This window comes from Eurosta solidaginis, chromosome 1 (genome assembly GCF_040869045.1).
Source record: "Eurosta solidaginis isolate ZX-2024a chromosome 1, ASM4086904v1, whole genome shotgun sequence".
NCBI classification, from domain to species: Eukaryota; Metazoa; Arthropoda; class Insecta; order Diptera; family Tephritidae; genus Eurosta; species Eurosta solidaginis.
In genome coordinates this window covers 102,125,607-102,145,909 of record NC_090319.1, presented here as the reverse complement: position 1 = coordinate 102,145,909, position 20,303 = coordinate 102,125,607, and the positions used below count along the sequence as shown (strand labels likewise).

The 20,303-nt window shown below is 37.6% G+C and overlaps 1 protein-coding gene across 1 annotated transcript; it reads right to left on the bottom strand.

Annotated features, from left to right (window-relative positions):
• Positions 1-13,997: 13,997 nt before the first annotated feature.
• Positions 13,998-17,812, bottom strand: TRAM (translocating chain-associated membrane protein 1). The gene has a single exon (XM_067759420.1). It carries the CDS (start codon positions 17,671-17,673, stop codon positions 16,567-16,569), a length of 1,107 nt encoding a protein of 368 aa, XP_067615521.1. The 5' UTR covers positions 17,674-17,812; the 3' UTR covers positions 13,998-16,566.
• Between the last annotated feature and the right edge of the window lie 2,491 nt (positions 17,813-20,303).

Genomic DNA, 20,303 nt, shown 5'->3' with positions numbered 1-20,303 from the left:
TGCCAGACGTATGTCAGCAACCGACGTTGCCACCAAAAAATGCTGGTATCTTCCGGTGTTTGCGGTAACGAGCCAGGCAAGGTGCGCCTAGTATGGGATGCAGCCGCAAAGGTCAATTGCGTGTCACTGAATGACATGCTGCTCAAAGGGCCCGACCTAACAACTCCTCTGCTGTCAGTATTATTCAAATTTCGGCAAAGACGAGTCGCTATCTCGGCCGATATAGCTGAAATGTTTCATCAGGTTCGAGTTCGGAAAGAAGACCCAAACTTTATGCGCTTCTTATGGTATGAACCAAACGCCGATGAACCAACAACTTTCGTGATGATAGTGATGACCTTTGGAGCTACGTGTTCACCCAGTTGCGCCCAATATGTCAAAAATAAAAATGCTGCAGAGTTTCAAGAAGAGTTTCCTCGTGCTTCACAATGCATTATTGAGAATCACTATGTAGACGATATGTTGGTAAGTGTTGACACTGAAGAAGAAGCAGTAAAGTTGGTAAACGATGTCCGTCACGTTCATGCGATGGGAGGTTTCAATATTCGAAACTTCTTGTCCAATTCACATCGCGTTCTATCTGCGTTGAACGAAACCTCAACTGATGCCCTTTGTCTCGATCTTGAAAAAGAGCTACCAACTGAGAAGGTATTAGGTATGTGGTGGATCACCGCCAGTGATCATTTTGGATTTCGGGTTTCCCCCCAAATACAGGGACTCTGATATCTTTGTTCACCATCGACGACCAACTAAGCGCGAAGTTCTCAGTTTGGTTATGGCAATATACGACCCAATCGGGCTGATCGGTTTCTACGTTATATACGCTAAAGTCATCTTGCAGGAAATATGGAGAGCTGGCTGCGAATGGGACGATCCGATTCCCGAAGACCAATTTAAAAAATGGATTAGATGGCTTAGACTTATCCCAAAAATAGAGAGTCTGAAAATCCCACGCTCGTATATTCGTATTGAATTTGGCAGTTGTTCACCTCATATAGAGTTGCACACCTTCGTCGACGCAAGTGAAACCAGCTACGCGGCAGTATGTTACCTTCGATACTCTTATGGCAGCATAATTAACTGTATAATAGTTGCCAGCAAAACAAGAGTAGCCCCACTCAAATTAATATCAATACCTCGACTTGAATTAAAAGCTGCACTTCTGGGAGCCCGCCTTGCCAAACACGTTATTGAATCCCATTCAGTACCTATCGACTGCTCCGTATACTGGTCAGACTCACGAACAGTACTCGCTTGGCTGCATGCTGATCATCCTCGCTACAAACAGTTTGTGGCATTTCGAGTCAGTGAAATTTTAGAACTAACTGATGTCAATCAATGGCGTTGGGTTCCAACAGCAGAAAATGTTGCCGACGAAGCCACCAAATGGCACGGTGATCCAAACTTCTCAAACGACAATCGATGGTTTAGTGGACCATCCTTTCTGTATCTTCCCCGGAATGAATGGCCCGTACCTGTACAACAAAAACACGTTTCAACAGAAGAACTTCGCCCACAATTTACTGGAGTTCACAGTTTACCGGCAGAATTTGTTGGGCCTAAACCAGAGAACTTTTCATCATGGGACCGTCTTTTTAAGGCAACTGCTACGACCTTTTACTGCGCTCGCATTTGGTTAAATTTGGTACGGGGTAATAAAAATGTATATGATGTCCCAAGTACCGACGATTTTCGTAAGGCAGAACGTTTTCTTTGGAAAAAAGCCCAGAAAGATGTTTTCAAAGACTCAATAGCTTCTTTGGCAACTGGAAAAGTTGGTGGAAAATCTAGCGATATATACAAGCTATCACCCTATTTGGATGACCACGGTGTTTTAAGAATAGATGGACGTGTTAAGATTGCAGGGCGCCCAGATCCAGTTTTGCTACCAAACAACCACCGTATTACGCACTTGATCATAAACGACTTTCACATCAAATACCATCATGGTAGCATAGAAACCGTAGTCAACGAAATACGACAAAATTACTGGGTACCAAAACTCCGCGTTGTGACCAACAAAGTTCGTCGCAATTGTCAGATTTGCAAAAATAGAGGTGTCCAACCACAGCCACCTAGAATGGCATGCTTACCTCCAGCACGTACCGCACAGTTTTGCCGTCCGTTTTCTTATGTGGGAGTTGACTATTTTGGGCCTCTTCTGGTGGCAGTCAGGAGGAGCACCGAAAAGAGGTATGGGGTGTTGTTCACCTGTTTGACAACCAGAGCTGTGCACCTGGAAATCGCATATTCGTTGTCTACTGATTCCTGCATTTTGGCCGTACGAAATTTTATGGCACGTAGGGGAAGCCCTTTAGAAATATGGAGTGACAACGGCACAAATTTTAAAGGCGCTGAAAGAGAAATGAGGTCCGGGTTTGAGCTGGTGGACCAGAACCGCATAACGAAAACTTTTACTTCGGCTTCAACTGAGTGGCATTTTATACCACCAGCATCTCCACACATGGGAGGCGCTTGGGAGCGGCTTGTTCGCTCAGTAAAGGATGTACTTCAACGAGTTTTAACGACCAGTAGACCGAACGATGAGCTTCTACGTGCTATGTTAATGGAGGTGGAGATGACAGTTAACTCTCGCCCCTAAACTTATATCCCTATCGACCACGAATGTGAAGAGGCACTAACGCCCAACCACTTTTTACTAGGTAGCTCCAATGGTGTTAAGTCGTTCGCAGAACCGGTTTCTGAGGGCATCCAACTACGTCGTGACTGGCGTACATCGCAACAACTGGCTGATACATTTTGGCGACGTTGGGTCAACGAATATTTGCCCAGCATTACCAGAAGGACAAAATGGTTTTCGGAAGTAAAAGCTATTGAAGTCGGTGATATTGCTTATATAATCGATCCAAATAATCCAAGAAATTGTTGGCCCAAGGGTAGGGTGATTAAAGTGCATAAAAGCAAAGACGGAAGGGTAAGAAGTGCTACACTCCAGACCGCATCCGGAATTTATGAGAGGCCTGCTGCCAAGATAGCCGTTATGGACTTGAAGGGCTCGGTACACCCTGACGGACAGGATATACCGGGGGGGGAGTGTTGCGAACAATCTGGCAACAGGGCCAGCATAAATCCCACTATTTCCCCGCTGAAAAACATGCATACGCTTCATTGGCTCATAAAAATCAGGTGATCAAAATTGAAGAGAACGTAGGTAAAAGAAAACTTTGTAATAGGAGACAAAGTTAGTACGTGAATTAACGGCAGAGTGATACGAATAAATTTTTTAATCCTCCTTTGTAAATAGAGAATAACGGATTGCAAAATCTGCGACCTTTTTTTAACATTGGCAAATAAAAAATAACGGATTGCAAAAAATTTTCGACTTTTTTTTTTTAACAAGGATAGTAAAAGAACCTCATCCTGTTATTTTGAGAGAACCCAATTATGAATTGATTGGTTACGTAAGACTGGAACATCATGCTTGGGTATATGACTTAATTTTTTCGATAGTTGTTGATGTAGTTGCTTCATCTTGCGGTGTAGAGGATGGTGGATTCATTGTAAACTTTTTAATTTGGAATGGTCACTTCACTTATTTTTTTTTTTGTAATATTTTTTTATCTGAAATTAGCACTTCACACTTTGAGTTCTTCACAACGACTTAATGCATTCACAAAAACTGTTGCGTTATATATGGTCCACGAGACGAGGTAATAAGAATGAAATGGTAATTTCAATTCTACCTACTGTGTCTTGTGGTGGCTTAAAAAAAACAACACAAGCAATTTTACGATCTGCAATTGTGTCACAGTGATACCTTCATTTTTTAAAACGGTTGAATAAAAAACCCACACAACTATGTTTACGACATGCAAATGATCACAGTGATGCCTTGATTTTAAAATGGTTGTACAAACGCTAATTTCTAATAATTTTTTTTAATTTCTTTTCTATCACTAAGTTAAATTCATTTTTAGCACGCTGTTATTAGCTTGGCCTGTATGTAACGGAATCTTTGAGCTTAATTTTCACCGGTTTCTAGAAGTCTGATTAATTTGAAACTTTGAACACGTATCAAGGACCGATGACAATGCATTAATGTGATGGTGTGGTGACATAAGGTCAACGGCCATAAGGTCAATTGGCCTTATCACCACTTTGAATGGTGATAAGTTTGATTGCAACTTTGCACACCTATCAAGGCCCATGACAATGCATTAATGTGAGGGTGTGGTGACATAAGGTCAACGGCCATAATGTCAATTGGCCTTATTACCACATAGCCATTTAGCTGATTTTTTCATGTAAAGTGCAAAACCGGCGATTTTTTGAAATGTTTGTATGGTGAGCCCCCAGGGGGTTCCAGGGGGTGTGCCACTAGCATCGGTGGGTCGGGCCTCCAAAGTTAGTGGGGGTCGGTCATACATTTGGACTCGATTGGAGCACTCTAAATGGGTCAAAGTGGGATTTTTCAAAATTTGCCCCTATCTAAAAGTTCGACCCAAATTTGGGGAGATCAGAATTCGTTTTAGAGGTATGGTTTCTTCGGCAAAGTTTCTTATTTTGATCCCTAGAATATGATTTTCACAGAGCAATGGGCGATTTTTTTGCCTCCCCACAAATCGACCCGGCCTAATGTATATCGATTGAGAATACAGTAAAACATGAAATTTTATTGAAAAATAGTGGATAATGACTCATACATTGGTGAATAACTCATATCTTTATGGCAGCTTGACCCCTAGACAGAAAAAAATACACGAAAAATCCTGTTGTTCTAGCATGGCCCTATTATCATGCCCTATCATGCCCCTACAGTGGATATTTCTCAAGGCGTGCTGAGAAAAAGTGTACCTCCAAAGTCTGCACATCTATGTCAATGCTAAAAGGGCACAGAATGTGTATAGGCGGGGCTGCCCCAAGGTGGTCCCTGGTACAACGGGCAGAAACACTCTCATAACTAGTGGCTAACCTGCAAAGTTACAGGGTAATGTTCTCGCAAAAAATAGTTGTAACAATTTCCTCCTAAAGCGCAACGCTTGAATTATACAATGAATAAAAAGATAAAAAATGTGGATTTGTAGCCAAGTTATCAAGAAATTGCGGTGTCGGTTTATAAGAACCTCCTTTGAGCAAGCAATTGACAAACGTGTATGTTTTGTCAAAATGTTCTGAGCAAACGTACGGACACTGAAGAAGGCTATATTCCCTTGCTTTGCATACTTCGATCCATGTTTCTTCCACCAAAACTATTTTCGGGTGCTCGAAAGGCTTATTAAAAACCTTCTTTTCTAGGCTGATATTTCGTATTAAAATATTTCCAAGGCATGAGGCTTATTTTTTTTTTTCTTTTTTATTTAAAATAACTATGAAAGTAATTTAGTCGTATCCGTTAATATGATATCCATCAAAATTAGATCGTAACAGTTAAATTAGAATTCGTAACAGTTTTCAATCTGGTAGCTTGTTTTTGGTGAAATTGTCATTGTCCCCGCAAAGGCAAGTGGCTACGAATCTATAATTATTGCAGCATGGGACAGCTGATTATAAACTTTTTTTATTTGATTTGATACATAAACTTCCGGCTCAGTACGATTTTGACATTTGTCCATCGAATTTACAAACACAAAGTACATGGAATTCTTATTTATGTATGTAGGTATGTCACCATGCTGCCACCTTGTATCGTTCCGCCATGATTGTTTGTCATATAGCATTGTCATTTTATTCGCTTGACATTTCATCCTTCATACTAATCGAGCAGTTACTTCTGTGTGAAAGCAAAAAATTTACGATTTCGTTAGAAGGTGAAATGAGATCATTAAGTTCCTGTGTGAAAACAGTATAACGTCACACTAAATGGAACTACCTCCATTTTTTGTATCATGGTCACTTGTATCTATGTATATAAACAAATCAATCATTATGTCTACACAAATGTACATACAAGAAGCGGAGAGATATGAACAAACACAGGCATATATCTGAGATACTCACAAAAGTATGCAATCATCGGTGGAAGTATCACTAACATATACACGCGCATATGGCTATGCGAGAAGCTATTAACGTGCATCTGTAGTTTATAGCTAATAAGTTATTAGCTGGTAACTAAGTAGTAAATTCTAGAAGAAGAATCGCCTAAAAGTATGCGAACGACACAGCAGAGAGTATAAAAGGAGCGAAAGCTGAGTACGCAGCAATCAGTTTGATTTAAGCACGCTATTGGTTGTGAAGTATAGTCAAGTAGTCTAATAAAGACCATTTTTGCATTATTGAATATTGGAGTTATTTATTCAACAGTTTAGTGATTCGAACGTTAGCAGAAGATATGGAATAAGCGGAATTTCCCTGAATTCGTTACAATTGGTGTCAGAAGAGGAATTGTTGAATAAATTTCGAAGATTTCGAATACAACAAGGACATGGCAAAGTGGAGTGAATTGGGGATCCAGCAACTGAAGAAGGAGTTGGAGAGCCGTGGATTGAATACAACCGGCAGTAAACTCGAACTTCAGGCACGGCTACGAGAGGCAATGGAATCAGAGGGAATTAACGTAGAAGAGAATGTCTTTCTTCTTGATGGCGATGTGACAACAAAATTGGAGGAGAAAAATGAAACACCGCAGACAATGGCGAACACAGACTTGAACATGATATTGACTGCAATATCGGCACAAATGTCCGAAATTTCATCACAAATATCCACCAAAATGTCATCACAACTGGAAGAACAAAAGGCAAATATAACATACCAACTGGAATCACGTATAGCATTCCAACTGGAGTCGCAAGAGACACGTATAACATCCAAGATGGAAACACAACTAGACTCGCAGGAGAACCGTATAACATTGAAAATTGAAGCACAAGAAACGCGCATTTCAGAAATGTCGACACAGATTACAACTAAGATGGAAGCACAAGAGGAGCGCTTATCATTGGTGGCACAAATGTCTTCGCAGTTGGAAGCACAGGAAGCAAGGGTAACATCAAAGCTGGAAGCACAGGATACAAAAATTGTACAGCTCGAAGACAAAATTAATGCCCAGATAGAAGCTTTGAGAGGTCGATACAGGAGTTGCAAATGAATCGCCCAGCAGTTTCAGCGAGTAATACGAAGGTAAAAACACCATCCTCTTGACGGTTCTGTTCCTTTCCAGGTCTTTAAGCTACAGTTTTAGAAGACCGCAACAGTGAACAACTGAAATGCTGAAAATAAAGTTGCTGCAATGTTCGTGGCATTGAAAGGGCCTGCAGCGAAAATCTTACAGACTATCCCAGAGTACGAACGTAACAGTTATGAAGCATTAATGTGAACACTAGAGAAGCGATACGGAATCGAGCATAGGAGACAGATATACCAAATGGAATTACTGAACCGCTTCCAGATGCTTGGTGAAACATTGCAAGAGTTTGCGTCGGATGTTGAAAGGCTGGCATATTTAGCGAAAGCGGACGCACCCGTAGAATATACCGAAAGGGTAAAAATCCAGAGCTTTATTAATGGAATACGGGATATCGAAACGAAGCGAGCGGCATACGCAAACCCGAAACCTACATTCACAGAAACGGTATCACATGCTCTGATTCAGCAAACAGCATCGCTTCTGTGTAAGCCAGCGTTCAAAGCCTGCCGTGTGGAGGTAGAAAGGCCAGACTGGGTGAACACAATATTGGAAGCGCTGAAAGGATCGCAAAAGCGGAGTGAAAGAATTATCAAATGCGGAAAGCCCGGTCACATTGCACGTCATTGCGATCTTGATCCCAGTGGTTTCAACAGCATAGGTGGTCAAGCAAGGGCGAGTAAGATGTAGAGATCGAGATCTAGCTCCAGCTATTAAATGTCCTGTGATATCTGTGTCGCGAATTGGAAGGAAATCAAACAGTCTTACCGTCAGAGGAAATGTGGATGGCAAAGAGCGTGTACTGACTGTAGATATGGGCGCATCGCATTCCTTAATCCGATCTGATTTGGTCAACAGGAGAGTAAAGCCATTACCTGGAGCTAGGCTGCGAACGGTCACTGGCGAGTGTAACCAAGTCCAGGGAGAAGTGATCTGTGAAGTCTTAATTGGGAAAGTCATGGTTCGACACAAATTCGTTGTGGCGGAGATTGTTGATGAAGTCATATTGCGAGTGGACTTCTTAGTTGACCATGACATCAGGATCGATATGCAGAGAAGGATTATGCGTTATAAGAACAAGGATGTGCCACTTAACTTCAGTTTGGAGAAAGGGTTCAGCAGTAATCGAGTACTGATGGCGAAGTCTCGGCAAAGACCACGAAAGTCAAAGGAAAAGGTTGATGGAACGAATGGGCCAAACAAAGCAAAATCAAAGATACCTGCGAGAGAAACATTGGCATTGACAAACCCAAATGGACTAAAACGGAGGAAAGAATTTCGCAGAAAGAATGCAAGGGTGGTTTCAAGCCAGGGCACACTACTGTTGTGAAACGTCGGAACGATACTGATTATGCAAAGCCAATCCGTCAAGCGTAAGCTCTATGAAGTAGTTCATTGGCCAAACAACAGAGTATGAGGGAACGAATCAGGATAATGAGTACTAGGATGAAACACAGGTACGACAAGAACAAAAATTCGGAAGGTTTCTGGGAGGGAGGTTTGGTACTGCTATACAACCCTCACCGGCGGAAAGGTGTTCCATCCAAATTTTGGTGCAGTTGGGAAGGCCGGGACTAAGCAGTCACTTGTATCTACATAAACAAATCAATCATTATGTCTACACATATGTACATACAAGAAGCGGAGAGATATGCACAAACACATGCATATATCTGAGATACTAACAAAATTATGCAATCATCGGTCGAAGTATCACTCACATATACACGCGCATATGGCTATACGAGAAGCTATTAACGTGCATCTGTAGTTTATAGCTGGTAAGTTTATAGCTCGTAACTAAGTAGTAAATTCTAGAAGAAACGCATAGACGTATGCGAACGACACAGCAGAGAGTATAAAAGGAGCGAAAGCTGAATAAGCAGCAATAAGTTTGATTTAAGCACGCTATTGGTTGTAAAGTTTAGCTGTCAATATAAAAGTTAACACGGCTGCAGTTATCCTCCAGTATTTCTACTGCTTTAGTTACAGCTAATACTTCCGTTTGGAAAACGCTACAGTGATCTTGCAGCTTGTAGCATCTGTTTATTTCCGGATCAGCACAGTATATCGCATACCCTACTCCTTCCACTACTTTGGAACCATATGTGTACACATGCTTCGAGTAGCGAGTAAGATGTAGAGATCGAGAGCTAGCTCCGGCTATTAAATGTCCTGTGATATCTGTGTCGCGAATTGGAAGGAAATCAAACAGTCTTTCCGTCAGAGGAGATATGGATGGCAAAGAGCGTGTACTGACTGTAGATACGGGCGCATTGCATTCCTTAATCCGATCTGATTTGGTCAACAGGAGAGTAAAGCCATTACCTGGAGCCAGGTTGCGAACGGTCACTGGCGAGTATAACCAAGTCCAGGGAGAAGTGATCTGTGAAGTCTTAATTGGGAAAGTCATGGTTCGACACAAATTCGTTGTGGCGGAGATTGTTGATGAAGTCATATTGCGAGTGGACTTCTTAGTTGACCATGACATCAGGATCGATATGCAGAGAAGGATTATGCGTTATAAGAACAAGGATGTGCCACTTAACTTCAGTTTGGAGAAAGGGTTCAGCAGTAATCGAGTACTGATGGCGAAGTCTCGACAAAGACCACGAAAGTCAAAGGAAAAGGTTGATGGAACGAATGGGCCAAACAAAGCAAATTCAAAGATACCTGCGAGAGAAACATTGGCATTGACAAATCCAAATGGACTAAAACGGAGGAAAGAATTTCGCAGAAAGAATGCAAGGGTGGTTTCAAGCCAGGGCACACTACGGTTGTGAAACGTCGGAACGATACTGATTATGCAAAGCCAATCCGCCAAGCGTAAGCTCTACGAAGTAGTTCATTGGCCAAACAACAGAGTATGAGGGAACGAATCAGGATAATGAGTACTAGGATGAAACACAGGTACGACGAGAACAATAATTTGGAAGGTTTCCGGGAGGGAGGTTTGGTACTGCGTTACAACCGAAGATTTTAAAATTTTTTAATAAGTTTAAGTTATCCATGTTATCACGCACAATTAAATTCCACTTTTGATAATAACGGGCTTTTTAAAGTAATTAAAAGCTTTATTCTAGAGTTGCCAAGAAAATACATAATAATAAACATAAGAGTTATAAGGTAATATCAGATCGTTCATGAATGCAAAATTTTAAATAGTTTACCTTTGACGTATATTTTAGCAATAGGAAATTAGCAATGTTATAAAAAAAAAAAATGTAAGGCGCGATAACCTCCGAAGAAATCCAAGGCCAAGCTTCTCTTCCAATTTGCGTCGTGCTCCTCCTGCTTTTCCCTACAAATTGGCCGGACGGGACCTACATGTTTTATGCCGACTCCGAACGGCATCTGCAAGGCAGACGAGTTTTCACTGAGAGCTTTTCAAACACTACCGAGGGGCGACCCCGCTTAGAAAAATGCTCCTCTAATTGAAAAACCTTATTTCTAAAATTTTGATGTTGCTTTGCCCGGGATGTGAACCCAGGGCATACGGTGTATTAGGCGGAGCACACCACGGTGGCCGCAGTGTTATACATTATGTATTTTTGCAATTAATTAATACAATGCAAAAACTCATACATACATAAATAACATCATATATATACCTACATCGATAAAAATAATTGAACTCATATGACACCATCTTTGGTTTTCGCTACTAAATAATCAAGTTATACCTTCTAATATAAAGATATATATACCAAATTAAATTATCTTCAACACGATAGTATTAAAGTATTTTGTCAATAACACATTTTTTCGACTTATTATTCGATTTATGATAAGTTAGCAATCATTTTCCCATAAAAACTTAATTTTATTGTAGAAATTTCTTCTAAATGTAGATGTTTTATATATCAAACAAAACCTTGTTTTATTACCTATCCAAAGACATTACAATTTTCAAGATTGACTCAATAGTTTCAATGATATTTTGTTTTAAAAAAATTTAAAATTTACCTTTTGACGTGGAATTACCCCTATAATTATTATTTGCACCAAAAAAATTATACGATTGAACTCACCATAAACACAACTACCGATACTCATATAAATTTTTTTAATTTGACAAATGTATATATTCTGCACTTAAGCCATTGTTTTTGATGTGTCAACATGTTTGCTTACGTTATGGGGGAATCCTGAATGTAAGCGTAAGCATAGTCTTTGTAAGAGGTATGCTATATGTGAGATATGTACATGCAGAATTTGAATACAGGTGTAGTGTTTAATATTGGTTTATGTACTGTATGTAATACTAGATAATGTATAAGCCATGGTACAAGCGTAGGCGTAGTGTGTGGTATCGGTATGCTATATAAGAATAAAGAATGAGATCGTAAGTACGTGGTAGGTGGTAAGTTAAGGAAAAACATGCCACCTAAATATAAATTAAAGTTTCCGAGCATATATACAATTTTTGTGTTCCAATGCGCGAACGGATGTATACACTGCTATTATGTTGGAAATAAAGGGCCAGGGCGAATATGAGCAACTGCGCGATTTTCAATACTGATACAAAAAGAGTTTACAAAAACAACACTTGGTTAGGTATTCAGTATTAAGTTGAAATTGGTTTCTTGTTAGGGTTTTGTTGGTTCTAACATATGTATGTAATTGCACATTTATATGAAGTAAAAAATGCAAACAAAGAAAAAAATAAAATAACTAAATTAAATTAAATTTAAAAATAAAATAAAATAGTGTAACGAATTTAGGGAAATTCTGCTTATTTGAAATCATCTGCTAACGTTCGAATCGCTAAACTGTTGAATAATTCACTCCAATATTCTGTATTGCAAAATGGTCTTTATTAGACTACTTTGGGCGTAGTACAACTGTACTTCACAATTATACTTCACTTCGCAACTGATAGCGTGTTTAAATCAAACTGTTTACTGATTGTTCAGCTTGTGATGCTTTTATACTTCCCGTTGCTTCGTTCGCATATTTCTCCAAAGGTCTAGACGTTTGACCTTATAGAACTCTTGTATCTCCTGCTTGGTAATTAGTTATATGAGTACATGTATATTTGTAGTGTATAGCCTTATGCAAAGATGACTTGATACGAAACATTTTTTTACGCTCTCATTTTTTTCGCTCTCATGAGGGATTTATCTCAAATTTGTGCTGGTAACAATCACAGATAAATCTCTCGCGCCAGCTGAAGCGGATGCCAAAACAAAAAATGTGCCAGCTAAAACGAAAAACGGGCCAACTATTTCGGTAAACTTTAGTTTGACTTACAACTGTAGAAATACGGTCAAAAATTATGGGAAAAAAGATAAAAACACTTGTTTATTGTAAATATTATTAGTTTGAAGGCGGAGGGTAAATATTATTTCCCATTCAAAAGTTATCACTAAAAACAAGTTTTGTAAATATGAAGTCCCTATGCAATCAGTCCATTTTGATCACAGAACCTGGAACGTCAGACATGTAAGATAAGCCCTATCCATTAAATGATGTTAACTCTTATATCATAGGTCCGATTTACTGAAATTTCAAAAGAATATATGGTTTTCACTGTGAGTTAAATGCGTTATAATATTTGACTAATTAATTTAATCTAAATGTAAATTTTACTTCGACTTGTTTATATTTAACTCTAACTAGTCGTATTATTGTAAAATAAATATAAAGAAATGAATATTTTTCATCATTTAATTAAATGATTGAAACTATAAAATCGCCGAAATGTATATCAAAAATCCCATATTCAGATCTATTCATTTTTGTTTGGAGTGGCATCATTGACAAAAATGTGCATTTTGACAGCGCTCTCTCGAAACAAAGAGTCGCAAATCCATTCATGTATGGCCATATGCGTGTGTATCTATGAGTAACTACTTCTGATAACCACATTTGTGTGTGTGAGATAGCTCTTCGTCGCCTTCTACATAAGTGTTGCCAGCTTTAATGTGTACATGTACATAATAGTGGCTGCTTCATGTTTTTGTTGTTGTGTGATTATTTACTAACAGCTTAATGATGCTAATATTCGTCACAATAGTATAAAATAAAATTTTAAAAATAAAACAATATAAAATTTAATTAAATGAAGTAAAATAATTTAATATAAAACAAAATTAACTAATATAAAATAAAGTAAAAATATGAAATAAATAAAATAAAATAATAAAAGAAATAAAATTAAACTTTGTTAAATTACATTAAATCGACGAGTCATCCGTTGGTTAAGAAAAGTTTTGGATTTATCATCGAAAAATGATCGATACCTTATCATCGTGCTATCGAATTTTTACCAACTTCTTGTTATCAAAAAAGTTATCGATTACTTACAGAAAAGCTATCTATAATTGCAAAAAATATATCAATTTGTTTTAGGAAACTTAAAGATTTGTTATCGCAGTGTTACCATTTTTTTATCGGCGTGTTATGAAAGTGTTGTCGATTTCGTTACTAAAAACGTATCGATTTGTTATCGATTTATTATGTTAGTGTTACTATTTTCTTATCGGCAAGTTATTGATTTATTAACGACGGCTCATCGACCTTTAACTAGGCAGATACCTTTACAATTTTAATATAAAATCGATGACAAATGTATAACCCTTCTATGACAAGCCGATAAGAAACCAATAAGAAGCCGATGACTCGACAATAACAAAGCCGATTACAAACCGATGAGTCGAAGATAGTTATTCGTTCTCGATAATGAGCAGCTCATAAAACCATGTCACGATTACTTGGTACTCATATACCAATTCAAATAAACAAAAACAATTAGCCTCGTAGTTAAAGTTGGTTCAGACATAGCGTGTTATGTTCACTTTTTCCATGCGAGTATATACTATAGGTAAAAATTACCTTAGACTTGTAAAACCTGAGTCAAAAGAGTAGGCAAAGCCGATTGTTATGGAAATAAAAACCCGGTATGATCTTTGTTGTATTTGTGTAATTATTTTTAATTTTATTTTTCAATGTAAATTTTAACAGAAAAGTAAATAGAAAAATAAGTAAATTCTTATATGGAATATTTTTTTCAAGTATAAAGATTTACTTGGCCATAATTTAAAATTTTGTTTTCTTCATATTTTATTAAATCTTATATTTGTTATTTTATTTTTGTGCATAAGTAATGCAAAAATATCGAAGCAAGTTTACATATCTCTTAATGTGCTAATTTATTATTTTTATGTATTGTTTTCGCCTTTTATACTATGCCAGTAAGTTGAAGAATTTGTTACTTTTTACTCTATTTGTGATTTACTATTTGTTTTAATTTTATTTTTTGTTCTGCTTGTATGTAAGCATTTTTGTTATGTAAGAATTTTAATAGCTGCATATTTATATCATGGTATAGCGTTTGCATCTTAATGGAATTAGCAAGTTGAGCTTTTATCTCAGTCTCAATCGTCTTTAGTTAAACGAAGTGTATTATCAATTTTTTTTAGTCACCACAAAATTCATTAAAAATAAAAAAGGTTTTGTTTAGAATAGACTGTTGGAAAATATTTTTTTTAACATACTTAGATTCTATTTTTTTGTAGAATTAATTCAGACTGTTGTTGTTGTTGTATTAACGATAAAGACACTCACTGAAGGTTTTGGTGAGTGTTATCATTGTTGCTGGACCTTTGCCGGATATAGATCTTGTACGTTCCGGTAACAAAGCACAATAAACCGGTAACAAAGCAACATAAACTGACCATCCCGGGGACGATTAATATGACCATATTATATCTTCTATGCCAAACCGCCTCCCCACCCCCTAGTGCCATGAGAAACTTAGGGTCGCAAAAGCCTCGCATCCTAAACATGTGTATGATACATTCATATTTGTAACAGGATTCCCCTCGCGTATGTGAGGTTCACAATTGGGTTGCGGAAGCTTTGAAGCTATATATGTAGCTTTGTATTGCGTTTACCAACCCCTTGAATCCCTTATTTTTAGCTATAATAATATTTTATTTGAAAATTTGTATGAAGATTTTTTAAACTTCTTTAATTTTCAATTTTTCCGAAAACGTTTTTGAAATGAAGGAACAAAAATACTAAACTCTTTTAAAAGGCTGCTGCTATTTTGTTTTCGCTGATGTATGTATAAGGATGCTTAGAAGAGGCGGAACAAAAATGTAGAGTTCATGAAATATATCAAATTTTGATATACCTATTTTATTTTTTCTGAATTTAGGGGTAGAATTTTTTTATTATTTTTTATTTGTAAATTTTGTTTCTAATGTTTGCTTTTATTTTTTAGCATCTTATTTTGTTTTCATTCTTAAACATTTATTTTTACATGTGTATATCATTCTAGTTATGTTTTACATGTTCTATTAGAAAAATATCCAGTTACGAAATTCTTAAATTTAAAAAAATCAATAAAATGGTACAGTTTTTACTGCATTGCACTAATAACAATTTTCCTTTCTTATAAATTTATTGTTTTCGATTTTTGTTTTCCCTTTTGATTTTAATTTTTTATTGTAGAAATTAATACTTAACAAGAAAAAGTACAAAACATAGCGAGAAATAGTTACTCTTCATTTATGGGTCATTCAATCTTAAAACAAATTTACAAAACTATATTCGCATCTACAAATAATTTCCTAAGAAGGAGTTCTAGAAATTATATTTTAAAAGGTTAGAAAATATAAAAAAGTTGTTAATGCAAATTTCCAAGAACAACTTTTTTTAAAGATTTAAATTTGCAATTTTGATTACATTTATTTTAAAAATAATAACAGTTTGATAAATGTCTATTAAAATCAAATTCACTTAAAATACGTAGTCTCCACATATCTTTTTCAAAGTACATTTGAATATACGAATTTTCGTAATTTTAAGAGCGCCTCTCACCAATTTAAATTTAAAAAAATATATCCGTTGATTTACTTGTACTTTCTCTAATTTAAATGAAAAAGTTTGTTTTTATTCGCTATGCTTCACAACTTATCTGATTAAAATTTATTTCTCTCTACTGTATTTTGTTTTAACAACAGGCCTGCAAAGATGGACAATTTTGTTGAAGTTTCAGCCACGATGGCGAGTTTTTGTTAGCTATTGTTATTTTCAAAAATCAATTTGAGAACGAATGACCCTTATACCTATTTTAAAAATATATTATAATCTTAATAAAAATGCCTTCGATGTGGAAGCGCAACAGCGGCGGTGGCTTCAAGAAGCTTTTGATTTTTTTGTTTTATAAATTGAATTTTTTATGAATAATACATGTAAATGCAAACGTACATCCCTTTTTATCCAAATAAATATAACTCCAGGGCTTTAATGTGTAACTGTTGTGTACGGTATACCTTTATGGACTTGCATTAAGGAGCGTACAGGTTTCCATTCAAAACTTAATGAGCGCGCCAATTATGGAAATTTTGCTCACTTAAATTCACGATAGATTAAATTTAATCAGCTTATGCCTTCTTGTATGATATTATTGTTGGACGCGTATATTTGTATATGGTTTAGTATGCCATACACCTCATATACCAGCACTCTTACTTAACTCTTGATTTAGCAGGACTTGGACTCTGATCGGCTTCGGGTAAATCACTTTCCTTCTTTGCCGCTTTTTTCGCCTTCTCTTTAGCCGCTTTAGATTTTTTCGCTTGTTGTTGCTGCAGCAATTTGGCTTCACGTTTAGCTTCCCGTGTTACTCTCAACTCCTCAGTGATAAATGAATATATAAGGTATCCTTGCAACACCATAAGACCAAAAAGTGCCACGTAAGCGCGTAATGCATTCTCACCAGCCACGCCATAATACAATGTTAACACACCAATTACCATTGTTGCAAAACGTACAAATACAAATGTAATGTTATTAACAAAACGTACGCTAGCTAATTTCTCATCACGATCGAAGACACCAATCAATTGGAATACAACTGCGACCATTTCACCCAAATAGTGTAGTGTCAATAATACCAATGCTATACGTTGGAAACTGAATGTATACGCTAAGCAAATAACAGAAAACCCGAATATGGAATGTATAATTTTATTTTGTTGTTCTTCCTTTTTGACCTTCTGGAAGTATAACTCGGGAAGCATATGTAAATAGTAAGCCATTTGTATTATGAAGAACAGCTTGTGCAGAAATGACATTGGATGATTTGGAAATTGTTCCCACAACAACGAAAACTTACTCAAATAAGCTTCCCGCAATATAATGTTGGCGCCCATAAAGAATGAAAATACATAAAATGCGATTAGCTGTCCAGATTCATTGAATAAGGATAATTTAAATTTGGAAAGGTGAAGCCTTTTTGATATTTTATCCAAAATATATTCCTGGATGATTGCGTGCATTACAATGCATGTTAATGTATAAAAGAATATAGCACAATAATCCTTGATTCCTGCCACATATGTAAATGGTTTACCATGTGGATTTGCGCGACTTGGTTCTTCACCCGTAACATTGTGATGTAGTGAGATGAAGGCACTGGCAAAAGGTGATGTGGATTCGTCCATTAATGCCACAACGAATACCATTGCCACGCAGGATATTATGTCTGCATGGTTTTGTATCACGAATTCATGACTAAAAATTGGTGGGTTTTTGCTGGTGGACTTACGTCCCATGCCTGGTTTTATTGCCATTGTGTTTATCAATTAAATATATTATTTAAACTTTTTGTACCGAAGAAAAGTATTTATTTTATTGGATTTGTCTCGACGCTAACACTACGGATAGTTGCTGATGTGGCTGCGGCCGCTATTCCTCAACAAAATTTGACATTTGCTATCGTTGACGTTGACGCTGACGTTGTTGCTGTCGTCGTTTTCTTCCTTACAATGTCATTCGGCTGTCATTTGTTTGTAGTTTTTGTTATGATGACAAATTCGGTGTCAGTGATGTCACTTTTACAATTAGATACCTGTGAAAATAGTCGGGTTTATCATACCTAGCCAGAAAATAGACGTAAATGTATCCGGAAACGTCGAAGGCCACCAATGCAGACAAGTGTTTTGAGTCAAAATACTTTGGAGCCCATTCCCGGGGTCATTTTTCAGGGTTTCGTGAAAATCTTTGGTAATTCTATACGACAGCATGACACTGCTAATACGCGTCCAAAAATATCCAAAGAGGTGTCAAAAGACCCGTATTAATCTCGACAACAATAATCCAAAGCCAGAAAATAAAAATTGTATCTCTGTCCGGAGACATTTGCACTTGAAGTTGGCAATTTTCATGTGGTTGTTGTAATGTTGGGGTACCCACACAAAAATTGTGAGCATAAGTGTTTTGCGCGGATATAGTTTTTTTCTCTAAACCGGTGTTGGACCAACCCAGGGTGATTTTTTATAAGCGCGGCCGAATGCCGCCAACGCAGAAAGGTGTTCTGCGCAAAATACTATGGATACCACCTCCGGTTTCGGAGGGACCCGCGGGTCATTTTTCGGTTTTACGTTAATATCTTTTGAACGAGTTCAAATTTTTATTTTTCGGTTTCGGATTATTATTACTTGTTACCGCCATAATTAACACTTAATGTGAACATGATATTAGTTGAACTCATTTGTAATATTAAACCTTGTACTTATTTAATGCAGGCTTGGAAACCCTAAAAATCTATCTTCTCTCAGGCAACTCTGAACGAATGTCATATTCGGGCAAGAGTTGGTAATTGTCATCGTCACTTGATAAAAAGAGAGAAGAGAGGGAAGATAGATTAAAATTTTTAAAGCCTGCTGCCCTATTAATTATATTGTCAATTAATAAATAATAACGTGAAATTTAGCTTGCTTGAAAACAATATTCTTTCTCTTACTCCGTAAACAATTCTTTAAAAATTTTAATTGCGATTGGAGATTATTACTTGGATTAGCTATACCGACCAATCTTCGGAAACGCACGTGCCGCCAAAACTTTGATAGAAAAAGCAGCAACGACGAAGGCATTCGCAAGAATAAAATCCATTAAAATCAACAGCATCCGCATTTAAAAGCGTACATTTGTTTGCGAATCGATCCATTTGCGACTTAACGCTTGTAAATGCGTGTTCGTATTTCAGGAGTCTCAACTTAATATACTTCATCATCAAGCATGTATGTGCATTTGCAATGTCTGCGGAAAAAAGGCAGATGCTAGTGGTACTGAGGATTGGGTGCAGTGCGACAACTGCGAACTATGGTTCCATTTCGAATGTGCTGGAGTAGACGCTAGCGTGAAAGATAGCGACTGGAGTTGTGCATCCTGTACTCAGGCACCTAATGTAGACGCACCACACACTTCTGCAAACGCAGTGCAGCCAGCAACTACAACAATAACAACAACATCGGCTGCTACACCAGCACCAGCGACCACATCGGTTAATGCCAACCTCGAAAATCAGAGCGATACTAGCTCACTAAAATTAGCCGCAGTACCACGCAATGCTATGAACGAACCTGGTGATCAACAAAGGCTCATGCTGGCCATGCTCGAAGAGCAAAGAGCCGCCGAGGAACGATTTATAGAACAAAAATATAACATACTTTCACAGATGAACAACGCTGGTTTATCAACGTCGAATTTTTTATCATCGATGCAACATGCATCAGTGCTCAAATAGCTGCAAGGCAAGCCATCCCCAAAGACTTACCAACGTTCAGTGGTGACCCGGAAGAGTGGCCGATGTTTATAAGTACATTCGACCACAGCACATCCGTCGCTGGGTTTTCAGATGTCGAAAACATGCTCCGGCTACAAAGGTGTCTAAAAGGGCGGGCACGTGATTTGGTGAAAGATAAACTTCTCTTGCCGGCGATGGTTCCGGATGTCATAAACACATTAAAAATGTTTTTGGTAGGCCAGAACATATCTTGGAGAGGATGATCGACAAGTTACGAAAGCTTCCTGGTCCGAAGGATAAACTTGAGTCACTTATAGAATTTGCACTCGCGGTGCGTAACATCTGCGCGACAATGGAGACGTGCAAACTCGAAGCACATCTAAACAACCCAATGCTGGTAAAAGAACTTGTAGACAAATTGCCAAATCACCACAAGCTCAACTGGGCGATGTATCCTCGCGACAATGTTTCACCATCCATCAAGGTATTCAGAGATTGGTTGTATCGTATGGCCGAAGCGGCATCAATAGTTGTGTCACCAGCGTTTATGTACAAAACGGGTTCAATAAATACGCACAGTAGCAACGACAGCTGCGGATCAAAGACTCAGTCTAAAGAGGTTCAAAGCAACGTTATCGAGTCTCAACCAAAGCAGACCATGAAATGTATTGCGTG